Source organism: Sinocyclocheilus grahami, unplaced genomic scaffold, assembly GCF_001515645.1.
Source record: "Sinocyclocheilus grahami isolate Dianchi unplaced genomic scaffold, SAMN03320097.WGS_v1.1 scaffold462.1, whole genome shotgun sequence".
Classification (NCBI taxonomy): Eukaryota; Metazoa; Chordata; class Actinopteri; order Cypriniformes; family Cyprinidae; genus Sinocyclocheilus; species Sinocyclocheilus grahami.
The window spans coordinates 1,822,937-1,840,940 of NW_015505641.1; the positions used below are offsets into that span (position 1 = coordinate 1,822,937).

Here is an 18,004-nt window from a genome sequence, read left to right on the forward strand (position 1 = left end):
ACTGATTTTGATGAAACTTCAGCAGTTTGTTCGTTGTATGAGGCTGATCACATAGATGTAACTATGATGAGTTAAAGTTATAGCGCCACCAACTGGGATGGGAGTTCAAACTCCTTTAATGAATAGATATTTCAGCCCCCTGAAGGCCCAATAAGAGACTCCCATATTGGCCACATGAATGCCAGCCACACATTTTGCAAAATTCATATGTAACTTTGCGAGATTGTAAAAGCGAAAATAGACAAACCAGGCTCTTACCAGCAGTTTGAGGTTGGATGGAGCAGAACGAGGGGGTGGGAAGGCATTATCTGCTCCTTCCAGATCTGGGTGCAAAACCTGCAGACAAAGAAGGTATTTACAGTGAGGAAATATCCCGCTATCTGAGGGAACAAGACAAATGGTGCAAATATAGCTTATGGAATGTATCCAGTCAGATTCATCTTTCAAACCTGTGTAAAAAAACACCACAAGAGGCTATGTATATTTTGAAAGTACAGATTAGCTACTGAAGAAGAACGTTTATGAAATTTGAAGTATTACGTTTTTCTGCAACACTAGTGGAAGCAAATGGAAATAGCTAGTAATTTTCAATAAAATGGAATGGTGAATTCTCTGCGAACCTGGCCACCTTGGTATTAAGGTGTTGTGGTTGGTTACCAGGGCTTTGCTATGTGCTTGTTAGAGTTCAGGATGGTTTGTAGGTGGTTGCTTATTGGCCCAAATCTAAAGAGCTCAAGTATGTATGATCTGGCTCGAGTCATATCTTATCTTCACATCATTGGTGACAGAAGAAAAACACATATCTCCAAAAAAAATTCCTCAAGAGCATGGAAAAGTATTTTTCCCCCTCATAAACAACCTTACCAAATTAACAAAAACAATATAATTAGTCGCTTTTGGCACCATAAGTAGAATTTTATCGTTACACATCTGTTAGACTTTTTAATTCGACTGTAAATTTGGGTTAGAATGGCGCATTACTATTTTTTCTGTTAATTACTGATTGTTTGAAAGTTTATTTTTCAATACAATCTGAGCTTTCACTTACTATTTTAGCTCAAAATCAGTTTGAGATGTGTTTTCTGGGTGCAGTGCATAAACTACAGCAGGGGTCTCCAACTTGTTGCTCACGAGCTGCCAGTAGCTTGTGACCTGATTGGAGGTAGCTCGCCAAGACATACTTTTCATCCAATCAGAGTGAGCTAGTATAGAAAGATGTCCCACCACCTCCAATGCAAATTAATTATTTATTTTGACATATCAGCCATGAGGTTATTTTAGGTATCCCGTTTAGTATTTTAATTATTATTAAACCCGTATTTGATTATCGTGATTTGAAAAACTCATGGTTAATACTGCTAAGCGTTGAGCAAAATTGAGTCTTACACAGAGTAGGTTTCGTTTTGTGTGAAAACACGACTGAAGGCAGACTGCTGAGAGAAATTATATGAAGTGATTTAATGAACTCTATGAATACATAATAGGGAATTGACTGTCTTCAGAAAAGTTTCAATGGCATTTACTTTTCATTTTCCCACTGTGTAATGTCTAATAGAGCAGTGTTTATAAGTGCAGCGCTGCTTTGTTTACAGCGGTTACTGGGAAACAGCTATTTCTGCTTTTCCTTAAGCGCCACCTGCTGTCAGACAGTAGAGTTGCATTTTCATTCAGCCTGTCTGCTGTTTTTGTTCAAACCAATGCAAAAATCAAACCAAATTTTTGTTGTAAAAATTAACTGGTCGATGGAACATAGGCTACCTTGTCATCCGAAGTGTTGAGATTTTTAGAATGCATATTAACTTATGTAGAACAGTTTATGGAGCAGATAAAATCTAATTTAACATTCTGACTCATCCTTTCCATAAAAGAAAAGAAAAGAAAAAAAAAAGCTGAAATGTGGGGTTTCATTTTATAAAAAATATTTTGGCCAAAACTTTATTTGAACATGTAGTACATGTCAGTAGATAGCATGTTACGAATATTTTTTGTTAGGTTAAAATCTGGCCATTGTTTTTAATGTTTTTATTTCAATGTTCATGCAGACAAAAAGTGCTTAGTGCTGCTAATTTTAATTGTTGGTTTTCGACAAAACGTGAAATGATTTCATTGTGTGTATCAGTCATTTTTGAACATTTCCAGCACATTTTAATAATACAGTGTATAACAGTTTGGACTGATACATTATTTAAGAGATTTAAGTATTGTATAACACAGGCAGCTCTCAGTCACTTTTATTTTTCAAAAGGTAGCTCTTGAATGAAATAAGGTTGGAGACCCCTGAACTACAGACAGCTAAGAAAACCAGAACATGCACAATTTAGACAGGTGTTGGGCGATATGCTCCATAATCAGCCTGTGAGATCGCCAATACACAATATTATCATGCTAATTTATTTAATTATTTACTTACTTAGTTGGAGCTGCTGGAGAGTGAACCAACTCCAGGATAAGGCTTAAAGCAGCCTAATGTTGGTCTATTTTCTACACATTATATATTTTGTCAAGTAGCATATGGAAATCATGTCATAAAATATTTTTAATATGACTGAATTTGTATTTAACTATAACAATTTAATAAAAAACATTGCAAGTTATTAAATTATGCTAACATTTCCTCAGTTATTCAAACAGCAGCTACAGAAAACGAGCATTTACATTATCAAAGAACATCACTGACATCAATCTAGAGCGAGCTTATGCACTTTTAAATAACACTCCCGTTATAATCAGTGAAGCGGTCTACACTGTATGATGAATAAATCTCTTATACTTGCGTCACACGTACTGTACATCTGGACTTTGTTGTTTATGATTAGAGAATACACAAGAGCAGAATTCAGTCAGCAAGCGTGTGCACTCAACAAAACTCCGGTGTTTCAGCAATGACTAATCTGAAAGCCTCTGACTATCATCGATACAGGTTACTATCATCTATCGGCACAACCCTAGTTTAGACATTCACTTTTCAAGGCCAACCAAGATAATAGTTATACAGAAAACCTGATTATAAATCCCTTTTAATGGAATTTCACAATTCAAACAGTAGAAAGAGAGTGCATTCTGTCTATGGTAAAAGTCAACATTACCAAAAGCAGAAATTAGTGTTTTTCATTGGACAGCAACAATACGTAAGACTTATATTGTATGATCTTAAAAAAGTAAAAGCTCCATCCTCAACGTCTTTAAGAATAACACTGGTCCAAAGCACAGTGGTGTAGGACAGGTGAAGCTTTTATATTCGGGGTTAAGGGTTTCTATATATATATATATATATATATATATATATATATATAATATATATATTTTTTTAAACATACAAATGTTTACAATAATAATAAAAAACCATATGCATGCTATGTCTACTTAAATGCAACCCAAGCTGCACAGTAAACAAATTACATTACACCATAATGTGTGTGTACAAAGTGTATTTTTTACCATGGACAGTGCTTTTTGAGTATTGTGCAACAGGGGTTCGGGGAGCTGGGAGAGGTGTATACACTCCGGTATTTTAATTGTTCCTCCGTCAAGGTCAGCAATGACCACATCGAGCTGTAAACAGAAACCAAAACCTGATCAGAAATTACTGAATGAGTCACGGAGCATCGTTACCAGAATCTGACCACCAAGGCAGACTGAAAAATGTTTTTCTGTAAGGCCTTGAGCTCACCAGCTCTTGGATCTCACTCTGGAACATGGAGTGCACTCCGATGATAAAGGGCGTAGGCGAGCTCAACACCTCCAGCAGTCGAGATGGGAGGATGGGAATGTAGGGGTAGCTGTGGTCCAGATGAGAGTTAGGCAACCACAATCATCACGTCGAGCAATCTCGAGACTTTTCTTATTACATACCGAGCACAAAAATAGTACATACTGTTGCAAAAGACACTAAAAATAGAGCGATTTGCAAAATTACATGCTTATCATTTCTGAAGAGGACACGTTAATTCAAGCTTTTTTTGACGGGCATGATTTGATATAGCAGTTGTCCTAGTTTTTATGCAACGCACTTTGAACTAGATTTGCTAATAATGTAGCTAATGAAATAAGATGGTGTTATCAAGGCAACTGAAGGTCAATTATTCTGGGTATATCAGTAACAGTCAATGTTGTTGACCCACCTGTACTTAAGAGGAAACATGAGGGACTCTAAGGCACGGCAGGCCTCTCCTAGTCTCTGATAGCTGGAAGAGTGGAACAAAACCTTGTGCTCTGTCAGAACCGCACAGAAGAGACTAAGAACATTTTGGATTCCTGGAACATATAAAAACACCACAAACACATGAATGATTTTTTTTAAACCACTTCTAACACTTCAAAGATTATTACCTGGGCACTGTCTGCTACCTCACAGTACAATACTTATACTGATACATACATGCAATATATTGCGATATATCAAAAACATCATATTATCATTCAGACTATCTTAGATCTTGATTATTACCACTTGTTTTTATTATTTAAAATGTAATAAAAGTGCAAATTTTATGAAATAATAATCGAGACCCACTGGGGACCAGCAAAAGCCACTAATTGTTACTAAACAAAATTCAAGCTTAATTTTATTGTGAGTATTAAACAAAAACGAGAGAGAACTAACAGATTATCACTTAAAAAAATGTTGTTGTTTTTTTGCTGTTTAAATAAAAATACTAATTTAATGAAATGATAAATTACTCATATTGAGGACAAGCAAAAGCCAAAAACAAATGTAATAAATAAAATTCAAGATGAACTTTATTGTGAGTTTAAAACAAAAAGCTGGACGAGAGAGAACTAACAGTTTAGCTCACGTTTATTTTTTTTATAGTGAGTATAAAACAAAGTGTTACATAAAGAATGAACAGACCTTGATTGTTACTGCTTAATTTAGTAAACTAAATTAAGTATTAATAGCAAGTAAAAACTAAATTCAGGATTCATTTTATAGTAAGTATAAACCAAAAAGCTGGATGAGAGAGAACTTTGAGGAAAAATAGAGCGGGGAATTTTTTTAATAAAATAGATGTACCATCATAGCACAGATGTTCCTTCCAAACAAGTTAGCAAACTAGTCCATTAAAAAGGTTGTAAGTTAATAATAATAATAATAATACACTGGCGTATACGACAGCGTGTTCCAGTTCCTGCCAATATCCAGCAACTTCGCACAGCCACTGAAGAGGAGTGGACCAACATTCCACAGGCCACAATCAACAACATGATCAACTCTATGCGAAGGAGATGTGTTGCACTGCATGAGGCAAATGGTGGTCACACCAGATACTGACTGGTTTTCGGACCCCCCCGGACCCCCCAATACAGTAAAACTGCACATTTTAGAGTGGCCAGCCTAAGGCACACCTGTGCAATAATCATGCTGTCTAATCAGCATCTTGATATGCCATACCTGTGAGGTGGATGGATTATCTCGGCAAAGGAGAAGTGCTCACTAACACAGATTTAGACAGATTTGTGAACAATATTTGAGAGAAATAGGCCTTGTGTGTACATAGAAAAAGTCTTAGATCTTTGAGTTCAGCTCATGAAAAATGGGGGCAAAAACAAAAGTGTTGCGTTTATAATTTTGTTCAGTGAATATTGCTGCACTCTTCATCTTGTTTCTTGGGCTACTGCTATAAAGGACTGTTTTTTTTAGGAGGATTTTTAAGTTTATCTACACGTAAAATAATAAAAGCAATGCATGTTCATGATTTTATTAACTTATTTGGCAAGAAGCTGTAAACTAAACAAGATCATGTACAAGCCTCTGGTCGTTATCAGTGTGTTCAAACTGGGATCTGGAAAAATCTGGGATTGTTTCCATTCTTTTACGTAATTCCATCAGTGGATCTGGTGCTAAAACAACACCAAGAACGCATGCAAATAAACAATGCTATCAGCGGGTGTTATTCATTTGCATATCTGTCTCTAGCATGGTGATGCAAAAAAAGCCCTGAGAATGGCAAGTATGTAATGGCGACATAAATTATACAGAAAAACTCCTCAACGGGAATCGGAGAAGAGAGCAAGAGATAAAAGTTTACAGTTCCTGTTTTTGTTTGTCATCAACATACCACTGAGGCTATTAATCACAAAACGGAGACAGCCAGCCATTAACAGATGTATCCGCAGCGCTGCTGGGGTCAGCGTTCCCATTATGTCCGTGTCAAACTCTGATATGCACCAATAAACAGGAACAAGATATGAAAATTCACACTGTCTGTCCAAAAATGAGCAAAGAGAGGATGAAATATTTAAGAACATGAAGTCAATTGCATACTTGTCATTCCATTCGACCTGTTTTAGAAACGCAACAAGTCATCGTGAATGTGTGACATGCTGAATCGTCATGGTCTGACTGGATTCTAGCATGCTGCTATGCGGTTGCTAGGGTGCCTACAGCAACGACTACATAGTTGCTTCCGAACGTTCCTTGGAATCTCAGTGTCATCTTCTGCCCCAAAAATACAACAACACATTTCATAATCTTGTTTGCAAGCCATCCAGTAAAACTCTTCTTGACCTTGTGACACTGACTTATCTGTTGGAACGGCTACACATTTCTGACCCATGCACAGAGAGATACAGAAAAAGTTGCAAACAATAATCACTGAGCTTTATAATGGCAAACATGTTTCTTTATTTTAGGTAGGGTGGCCATTTCTATAAAAGCAAAATGGAAGACACTTTGCAGGATAAAAACTGAAAAATAATCTCAAACCTATAAGCAGTGACAGAAACTTTTCCAGAACGGTTGCATTAATGGGTGAAATTTAAATCGATTTCCAGAGGCAATTTTTGTACCTTCATAAAGGCAACTTTCTAACCTGTGTCCCCTTTCATTAAATGTTTTTGATTTTTTCAATGCAATGAGAATAAGATATTATAGAGCTGTTACCAATCAAATGAAATCAGCGAAATGCATCGTTGCACTGCAGAGGTGGTATAGAAGCTGCTTATGAAGTGGCATTTAGATGTTAACAACTGCATATATAATGTTATTAAAAAAAAATGTTTAAATACAAAACGTGTTGAATGCACACTGGGTATAATTTTTACAGTGCAGAAAAATGAAATGCTGGAAAAATTGTAATTTTACTTTACATATGAAACTAAAGGAATAGGTCACCAAATCACTGACTCGATTCGTTAAAAAATGCTGAATTATTCAAGAACGAAGCGCCACTATGTTATGTTGTGATTCTGTTTGTAACTCTTTTGGAACTGGATTTCGACAATATTGTGTCTAAAATGTATGCTACTTAATATTAGCTTAAATTTAGCCTGTTTTAATCCATTTATTTTTTTAATTATACATCATTGGATAAAGCATAAAATAGTAATGATCTTAAAAGGTAGATAAATGAGCATCTGGCTTAATAGACATGGTATTTAAAGGGATAGTTTAGCCAAAAATTTACATTTGGTCATCATTTACTTATCCTCAAGTTGTTCCAAACCTGTATGAATTTCTTTCAGCTGTTGGACACAAAAGAAGATATTTTGAAGAATGCTGGTAAGCAAATAGTTGATGGTAGCCATTGACTTCCATTATATTTTTCTATTTCCATACTATGGACGTCAATGGCTAATGTCAACTGTTTGGTTACCAACAACTTGAGGGTGAGTAAATGATGAAGAATTACTCCATCATATTCATCTACCACTGCAGCCTTAAGCCAGATGCTCATTTGTCTACTTTATAAGATCATTACTATTTTATACTTTATCCAACGGTATAAAATTAATAAATAAATAGATTAAAACAACCTAAAACTGCACAGATGGCCACGCAGACAGGCCTCACTCGAAGACAAAGGAAGTGTGGATAAAGTTATTGGCAATGATGTCCTTTTACAGCCTGCGAGAGGAAACGCTTTTGAAAAGCACCTGAAGCTGAGCGTAAAGACATTATTGCCACACAAAAGACAAAACAAGTGCGTGAATCCATGGTAAAGCATAAATGAATGGCAGACAACAGCAGCATTTTAGAATGCAGCTTTTTATAGGTCACTAATGTTGACATAACCCATCTGAAAATATGCAGTCTAACCAAGGACAAGCTCTGAGCCATAGAGGCCTGATCACTGATAAATCTGTTGTTGATTCACAGAGGAGAACAATGGAGATGAGGTAGAGCATTAATTATACAAAGAGTTCAAGATGACATTTTTATTAGCTCATGTAGGTCGGCATGTTGCTTGGATATTACAGGCTTGGGTAACCTTAAGATCAGTCCCAGAAGTGCTGCGTATCTGAGAGGATGAGACATCGACATGATGCTCTTATCAGAGACCATGCACATAGAATGGTATTTGGGATGGTGTTTTCTCCCCTGCTGGGTCAGACTATGGCTGTCTTACAAACCCACTTGTGAACTTTCTATTGCAGGACAAAGAGCAGGTACTAATGATCTTGACAGGCATCCAGGACGGTCGTTTGTTTCTCACAGATGTCTTGAGACATCTTGGAAAGCATGAGATAATGTTTTTGTCTTTTCCTTGAATGTGGTCTGAGAAAAAGCAGAAATTCCAGTAAAACATATTTTCTCTCTCTCTCTCTCTCTCTATATATATATATATTTCTTTCTTTTTGAAAAAATTTATAGTTTTATTCAGCAGGGACACATTAAATTTATCAGAAGTGACAGTGAAGACATACGATTTTATTTCAAATAAATGCTGTTCTTTTAAACTTTCTATTCCTCAAAAAATCCTAAAGAAAATGTAACAGCGTCTACAAAAAATATTAAGCAGTAAATCTGTTTTTAACACTTATAATAAGAAATGTAGTAAATGTAATAAGAAATCTTGAGCAGCAAGTCAGCATATTAGAATGATATTTGAAGGATCATGTTACACTGAAGACTGGAGTAATGATGCTGAAAATTCAGTTTGATCGCAGCAATAAATTCGATTTAAAAAAATATCAAAATAGAAAAGTTCTTTTAAGCTGTAATAACATTTCACAATATTACTATTTTACTTCTAATCTTATTTATTTTATTTTGTGGTAATCTTACCGACCACAAATGTTTGAAAGGTAGTGTATGTATATGTATTTTAATATATATATTTTTTTCTGTTAATTACCATGTTGCGCGGCTTGCCTATTTTTCTTCAAAGCACAAACTCAGAATGCCTAAAGTTGGTTTGATTTCTTGTGTTAGGCTTCATGAGAAAATAAATAAGTTTGCCTACGAAATGTAGTAGATTTAATGCGAGTGCCGTTCTTGTTGCGGTCTTTATGTCAAACGGTTCGGGTACAGAATTAAATTAGTGCTGCTGTCGGATAACGGGTCTGGTGTACTGTAAAGTACTGCTGGTGCGAGTTTACCAAACAGGACCCGTGCATGACTCTGCTTTAAACTGCTTTGCGTCTCTCCGTTAGATAACCTCACAAGCATGATGCACCATTTACAGGTAGCTATTTCCCTAAACCGCCACACGGCTCATATATTTTTACACAACGGGGTAATGATTACGAAAACTATTATTTATTTTTGATAATTATTATTGAATTTCAGTTAGTTTTTCAATAACTGTTGTTAGTTTTGTTTCGTTTTCAGTTATTTTGATATTTTTATTTTATTTCGGTTTGATCAATCATTTTCGTCTTAGTTTTTATTTTTCATTTACGAAAATAACCTTGATACGCACACATACACATACAGTACACACACATACACAATTTGATCATTTTATTTTTAATTATTTAAAATTATTATATTATATATTGTACATATATATTTCTGTCATGACAACTCTCTCTAGTTGTACATGACAATGTTAATGTATTTGGTCTTGGCGGAATAGATCTGCTACGCTGCTACTGCGGCAGAGCAAGTACTGAGACTTGCCAATACATCCACTAGGGTAGTGCCGATAGACGATAGTCAGAGATATCGACGATAGCAGATGTCTTTGTCGATAGTCAAGACGATATTAGGCTCCTTCTCCTACAGGGCTCTGAACCGGTTCAAGGAACGAAAAAGAAAAAAAAAAACAGAAACGAGCAAAATTTTGACAGGAACAGAACCAGAAACAGAAACTAAATCAAATGTTATAGTTCCGAACAGAATCGAAAATTTGAAATGGCCATTAACCGGTTAATAACGTTATTTTATCGTTCCATTTAATATTTGAAATTTGCTGTCAACTGATCACGAATTCCAGTAGTACGGTCTATGCAAATGTAGCGCTGACGCCAACGAGTGAAATGCCGGCTCAGCTGTGAACTCATCATAGGCGTTAGAGTTTATCCGAGGACAGTGTAAGAAGGATTCAACAGATCACACGCAACTGCAGCGCTTCTGTGAACAGAGAAAACAGAATAAAACTATAGGCTTACATAAAAAGGAATATAGGCATATACACAAAATATATTTCACTTAAATCATTGACAGATTAACAAAACGAAAGAAAAAATGTGCTGAGTTACGGTTCATTGTGAGGCGTTCCAAAGTTCTCGTAAAGGAAAACGAGACAGCAGAAAGTAGTTTTCTTTATTTTGCAAAAGCTTTACAGTTTTCTTTATTTTGCAAAAGCTTGACAGTTTTGAATAATGTCTTGCTTCTATCTGTATAACCAACCAGCGTTGGTATGACCATCGGGCTGGTGCCTCAGGCGTAGGGATGGGTATCGTTAAGGTTTTAACGGTATTACTACTCTTACCGATACTGCTTATCGAGTCGTTACTTTAACGATATTCTTATCGGTACGTTTTGTTTATATATATAACAAACTGTCAAATACAATAAAACAAATGTACAAATGAAATGAAATAAACAGTGCTTTCATTTTTCCATGAAGGTCAACTAACATTACTGTTCAGGTAAGTAATTACAAGTAATTAAGTATTACAAGTAAGTTAAGTAATTACAGTTTTCACTATGTATTGATAAATTAATACTTATTAGAGCTATAACGTAATTCAGTTTAAGAGCTGTGAGTGATTTTGTCTTTGCATTTTGTTGTTTGATTAACTGATGGCCCAAGCACCAGTCTGTCACGTTAAGACAATGTATTGACACACATCGGATTTTCTCCCAACTGTTCTCATCCACTTAAGACATAAAATGTGTTTATTAAGTAAATACTCTCCAAACCGGCCATTTTGACATATTTTATGTGTATTTGATCGTTTGGATGCGCCCGAAGCTCAAAGTGTAATTAGCTTGTCCGTTTTGGAGCGCGTCGCGTGCACACATTTCAGCCTGAGGAACAGCGTCTCTTATGCGGATTGTGCTTTCAACGTTTTATTATCAAACATGTCCCGCAATTTAGCAACAGTAAAGACGGTCTTTTTTCAACTATCACCAATTGACCTGATTCTGACTTTTACGTTTGGGTTTTAGGGAGGAATGAATGCGCGAATTTCCTGTGAAGGGTAAAAAGTTGCGCTAAAAGAAACGCGGCTATAATCCTTATAAGCCAAAATCTAAATAAAAAATAAAAATAGCTTAATAAAACAGCCACAGGCCTAAAGTGTAAGCAGACGTTTGAATGTTTAGTTCTCTCCTCTATGATAATTAAGCAGGGCTTTCATGTTGTGCGTGCTGAAGCTCCTCCGCACGAGGGTGATCTCGCTTCTGAGTTGCGAATAGCAAAAAGGCATCATAGACAAATGTTTGAATATTATTGCATAAAAAAAACAGCTGGCGACTCTGGTGAGACAGAATTTGCAAGACAATGTATCTATAGCAATAATATGTAATTAGCTTGTCCGTTTTGGAGCGCGTCGCGTGCACACATTTCAGCCTGAGGAACAGCGTCTCTTATGCGGATTGTGCTTTCAACGTTTTATTATCAAACATGTCCCGCAATTTAGCAACAGTAAAGACGGTCTTTTTTCAACTATCACCAATTGACCTGATTCTGACTTTTACGTTTGGGTTTTAGGGAGGAATGAATGCGCGAATTTCCTGTGAAGGGTAAAAAGTTGCGCTAAAAGAAACGCGGCTATAATCCTTATAAGCCAAAATCTAAATAAAAAATAAAAATAGCTTAATAAAACAGCCACAGGCCTAAAGTGTAAGCAGACGTTTGAATGTTTAGTTCTCTCCTCTATGATAATTAAGCAGGGCTTTCATGTTGTGCGTGCTGAAGCTCCTCCGCACGAGGGTGATCTCGCTTCTGAGTTGCGAATAGCAAAAAGGCATCATAGACAAATGTTTGAATATTATTGCATAAAAAAAACAGCTGGCGACTCTGGTGAGACAGAATTTGCAAGACAATGTATCTATAGCAATAATACATTTATGTGTTTTCTTAATTTCTCCAGTACCGATAGCAGAACCGTTAACGTCAGAGCTTATCGGTACTCCGGTCTTTCATAATTTAGCCCCGGTACCGATTAAATACCGGGTTTTGGTACCCATCCCTACTCCCTACAACATATTTTTGCGACATTGCAGCTATTATCAAAATAAAATACAGTTAAAGAAACAAATAAAAAGTTACACTGCTCTGTTGTCAAAATCTGTTGCGTTCAGCGTGACCACCGCCTCACTGTGCTAATATAGCCGATGTAAAGGATGATGTTTCAAGTCAATGAATGTACAAAGCCTAGCCTATAACCAATAATATTTTAGCATCCCGATACATCGCGAATATGGAAACATTTGGATTTGTGTCGAATGAGAGATGTAGGCATCAGTTCCACCTTAAATCAATTTGTTTTTGGATTGGCGTTTTTATAGCCTAAACACATAGCCTTAACTTTAGAGGATTTATTGTGGAGAGAAACGAATAACTGTGTTTATAATGCTTGTAAACATTTTGCTCTAGCCTACCGGCATTTTAGCCTACATTATTTCTGAATGTAATAGGGCTAATAAAATGCGACATGAGCCTATATGCTACTTATGTTTTTTTTCACTCTCAAAACGCAATCTTATACAAGTAGCGTTTTTTTTAACAATGCAGCAAACATTTTTAAATATCTTAAAAATACTTTACTGTCTTTAAAGTGTTGATAGGTTTTTTTCTTTTGTTTAGTAGCCTACATTTGGCCAAAATCTAGAAAAGATGATGCTGTATAGGCTGTGACTAAGCGCAGCGAGTTATAGGCTAACGTTACCAAATCTCGTCCTGTTTTTTTCTTTCTTTTTCTTTTTGAGTAAAGAAAACGCTGTACTTTATTATTATTTAAGGCAAAGAAATTTGTTTAAAAAAAATTATGGAACGGTAATAATACAGAGGAATGCCGGAACAGAATCATTAAAATATCGATTCTGCTCGGAGTGAACCGATTAAATTTTTTTTTTGTTTTCATGCCCCGTTCTCCTATAAATGTATTAAATTATTATTATTATTAGGCGGCCTATTATAATTCGGCTATTATTATCAAATTGCCCCACTATTTCACTTCAGCACCGCATTTCACACTCGCGCAAATGAGGATTAGAGCCTGTAGCCGGTGAAGGAGTCTCCAACAACAAACACAGACGTATATCGTCTGCTGATATAAGGTATTTCATTGCATTTTTACAAGTAATCTGAACGGCCTATATATGTGCAATATTTTAACCGAGCCCTCACTAACTGAGTTTAATGCCACAGTTACGTTAGAATGCATTTCATTCTTGTTTCTGTGGCTGTGCGCTGGGCTCGTCATGGGGCGCACGGTCCTGAGCGCTGTATCCGTTCAATTGAACTTTACTCCAAATATATGAACTTACCTGTTTTAAATACTTTTATATTTAACATGTTCGTTTATGTACAATATTTAGTGATAAACTGTTGGTCTTTAAAATAAATCTACTTTTGATTTTCATGGTTGACTGCAGACCTTTTAGACTGATAACTTTCGTGCTCTGATGCGGCAAACTTGTCACAGGACTTGCGGTCCTAATAGCGATGTATGACTGATGAATCCGAATATATATGAAATAGTTGTTTTAAATATTTTTTTTATATTTAACATGTTAGTTTATCAGTATGTTTGAAAGTATATTATTTCAATTATTGGTGCTTTCATAGGCTTTCTCGCACACCCACGCGGTTTAAAACACCACATAGTTATGAAATAGCCAATGATAAGTACAGAGAGTCTCTCTCTTGTCTCCACCCATGCACGCACGCACACACGATAATATCGTGCATTGGCGATCTCATGGGCTGGCGATATGACGATTTGAAAAATGACTATATCGCCCAACACTAACATCCACAACATGTTGCTGTGAGCATGTAAGAAATACTGCTGCTGCAAATATAGCATACATGAAATAACCCCCATATAGCATACATGAATCACATCGTAGCAGATCTATACAGGTGGAGCTGGGGAAGGTGGAGGGTTTCTGAAGCAAGCTGCAACTGCTACGGCAAGCACTAGTCATATATTTGAATGTTGAGCAGCAAGCTCATTGGCTACCGATACAGGAGAAAACCAATCAGCTGTGCAAAGTGATATTGATGTCATTAGGTCAGATTTAGTTAGACCTATCGGACTGCGGCATCTATAGTTTCATGCCAGAACTGTGTGTGTGTGTATATATATATATATATATATATATATATAGCATTAAGGCAATGAGAATTGTGAGATTGGAATTTTTCTTAATCATCTTATCGGTCCAAAAACTGAGCTTAATTTTCTTCATATAAATCCTTTTTCTTGTTTGGGGCATTAAGATTTTGGGGTGAAATATGATCCAGTGCTTGACAGGCTTAGTGAGATTCACCCTTTAAGATGACAAGGCGACTGTCGCTCAAATCAAAAAGACCATGCTGCTTTAAGGGTCATCATGTTTGTAAAAAAACTCTGAAGGGATTGTTTAGTAAGAGATCTACATAAATCCGTAAAAAAAAATTTTTGTACTGTAATGAAAAACTCCACATTAGTCCACTTCAAAGTTGAATAGTTCAAGTAAAATTCTGGCCAAAATAAATCATGACCAATACTAAAAATAGTACACAGTATAATTACAAACCAGACGATATTATATGACATAAAACACGTAAAAGTACTTTCTCCAGTTGCACAACACAGGGTGAAGAAAATACTGAGAGCCGAATTAAATATTCTGATTTTATTTGACAGATTTACAACATGTGCTCTGTTTGTTCAATTTGAAAAGTCTAATCTTACATGCTGACAAAAGGCCTTAAGGAAGTTAATGTGGTGTTAATTAGTCTAAGACTGATTTGCAGTACGACATAATGCATCTGTTATAAAGTGATGCGTGCACATCTGTCCAAATGCTGTGTACTGTGTTCCAGCTGAACATGGAACAGCATGCACACCATTAGTACATTCCTCTGCAGGTCACGACTTAAGACTGCCATGCAACACCATTCTTTCATAATAAGCAACTTATTTTCATCTTTCAAAATGAAAACGGTGTTTGTCTTGAAACTTATTTTTTGTCTTTGTGTTTCAAAATCTGACACATTTGACTGATCACTGCACCCTTTCAAAAACCATCGGTGCATTCATAGGTTGTGAAAGCTCTTTGAGTGGAAAGAAATGCTTATGCTTTTGCTTTTCTGCATACAGAACGAAAGGTGCAGCCAATGTGACTTGATCACAGTGGCGCTACATCAAGTAATATGTGCATGGGAAAACAGACTTTTTTCGTGTAAGAACAGAAAACAAATCTATCAACAGGTTTGTTTTATGTACTTCATTCTTCAAACTGAATACAAATGTTTCCATTAGCAATTATATTATCAGCATATCAATTTGAGTGAAAGAGTTGAAATGAAAACAAATGAATGTCAGATTTTTTTAGTATTTGGCATGTCTCCTGTTTGATTTAATGGCTGAAATGAAGTGCACACATTTGTGTAATCCTGGGGCCGGATTCACGAAACATTCTTAAGAAGAAAAAAAAAAGTCTTCTTAACTGCAATCTTTTTATTTTTGTAACTTAAAAAAAGTTAAGAATATTTTGTATTCCCAAAAATTCTTAAGAATGTTTTTATCTTTTTTCTTAATATTGTTCTTAATATAAAACTTAAAAAGAATTCAAATTCTTGAAAAGAATCTTAAAAATAATAACACGCATACCAAATAACACACATACCAAACTTTCACTCAGAAGAGAGTGCAGAAACAGCACAAGAATGAATGAATCAGATCGCTGCAGCTTGAGACAGGCTCTTTAAACTGTTCAAAAACACGGCGCATTAAAAACACGAAGTCGAGTGCCAGTCAAGCAGGTCACGATGAAAATAGTGTGCACACTTAATATGATTATTAGAGTAATCTGCAGGAAGCACAAAAAGACAAAAAGCTTATATAAAAGTTTATAAGTGCGTCTTCAGCCATGTATTCAGTCTGATAAAGACTGTTATTTTCTTCTTAAAAAAAAAAGATGTTCTTAAGAACATATTTTGAGAAGTTAAGAATTTTTCAAAAATTGCACTTAAGGATATTCTTACGAACTTCTTGGAATTTATCTTAAATTTCTTAACTTGAAATCCTTTTGTAGTGTAGGTTTATGGAAGCCACAGAATAATAAAAAATATATATATCGGCTTATAATATATATATATATATATATATATATACTTTTTCTATAAAGATATTGTAGTGATGTACTCATTTTGACGTAGGCAATTTTGAAAGTATAGTTTTGTTAAATCTTGAGTATTAAAGTCATGAGAGAGATAGATATCAGGGCAAAATAAAAATGTAACTGAAGGTGCAGTTCAGGACAGAACTTTTAATTATTTTGCATGTCCCAAACCTAAGGATGTAAACCTTTTTATGTGAGGTCCACACAAAAAATAGGGTTGTGGGTGTATGAGTGTGAGATTTCCCAGACTGGAATTTTTTTCCCAGTCCACCCCTCGTGGAAATTAATGGTGCAGACATGCGGTTTAATTTACTACACATAGGCCCTACTGAAGCTTGCAGTGTTTTCAGCCTCTGCTACCTCAATATATGAGAACATGAACACATAAACAATCTCTAGAACTGTGTCACTTCATGAGCATTTTACTTATTTTGAGAAAACTATCGTCACAAAGAGACACCAATGTTTTAAAGAGACACTAATGTTTCAGGAGTTTAGTACACAGAATAGGACACATGCTTATTAGATAACTGTATTTGAGTTGATGTATATGCTTTTATTTATTATTACTTTTTAATTAACTATTTTTTTTCCAAACCATTGTTAGATGCAGTGTTTCCTGTAGTTATGCAAAGATTTCTTATCTATTAACTATTTCTTATCTTAAAGGTGCAGTAGGAGATCTTGGAAAATGCTAACTTTAGCCTGATAGCACTGAAAGTGAACGTCCCACCCTCCCTGCAATCACCGTCCAAAGCCACGCCTCCTGAACGCATATACGCTCACAGACCAGAATACCAGAGACAACATTACTACAATAGGCTACATCAGCGGTTCCCAATTCCGGTCCTTCACACTTCTCTAGTAAGTTTCGCCTGTGTGTGAAGATGCTGCGCAGCACAAATTTGCGAATGAATGTTCCGAAGTGAAGTAAACTTCAACAGCTCATTTCGCTTGATTTCGCCTGCTCAGTGAGTAGGGAGCAATGAACACTGTGTAGGGATCATATCGATCGGAACACAGTTCATGCACATAGCTCACTTCTAAAGAGCTGGTTGGGGGGCACGAGGACTGGAATTGGGAACTGCTGGGCTACATCATGCGTCATTCACCGGTGAGAAAACTTTACTACAATACCAGGAAGGAAGATCGGGTTGTTGATGTTTGTCTGCCATTCTCACTCTGTCTGCACAGTGTGCGTGAACGCGCTGATGACGTATCTGGTCTGCGCGAACCGGGTGCGCAGAGGTATGCTAATACATAACTTGACAGGCAGGTATGAAAGCCAATTAAATCGCTCGGACCGAACGTTTTGATTGGACGAACAATTCTTGGTCCTACGCCTTCCACAGAATATATAAATACAGATAAATAAATGTAGACCACTTAACTTAATGATTGCTATCGGGATGTGAAGATAGCAACAGATTTTTGTTATGCTATCAACCAGCATAACAAAAAAATGTTTCTGAAGACAATCACCTATTGCAC

General features: G+C 36.0%; 1 protein-coding gene across 1 annotated transcript in view; it reads right to left on the minus strand.

The window, feature by feature from the left end:
* Positions 1 to 18,004, minus strand: part of LOC107552970 (myotubularin-related protein 13-like) — a 166,719-nt gene that overhangs the window by 76,782 nt on the left and 71,933 nt on the right. The window contains exons 7-10 of the mRNA XM_016235031.1: positions 4,122 to 4,254; positions 3,671 to 3,779; positions 3,439 to 3,552; positions 259 to 336 (exon numbers count right to left, since the gene is read on the minus strand). Coding sequence (XP_016090517.1) covers positions 259 to 336; positions 3,439 to 3,552; positions 3,671 to 3,779; positions 4,122 to 4,254 — 434 coding nt within the window. The remainder of the gene's footprint in view (positions 1 to 258; positions 337 to 3,438; positions 3,553 to 3,670; positions 3,780 to 4,121; positions 4,255 to 18,004) is intronic.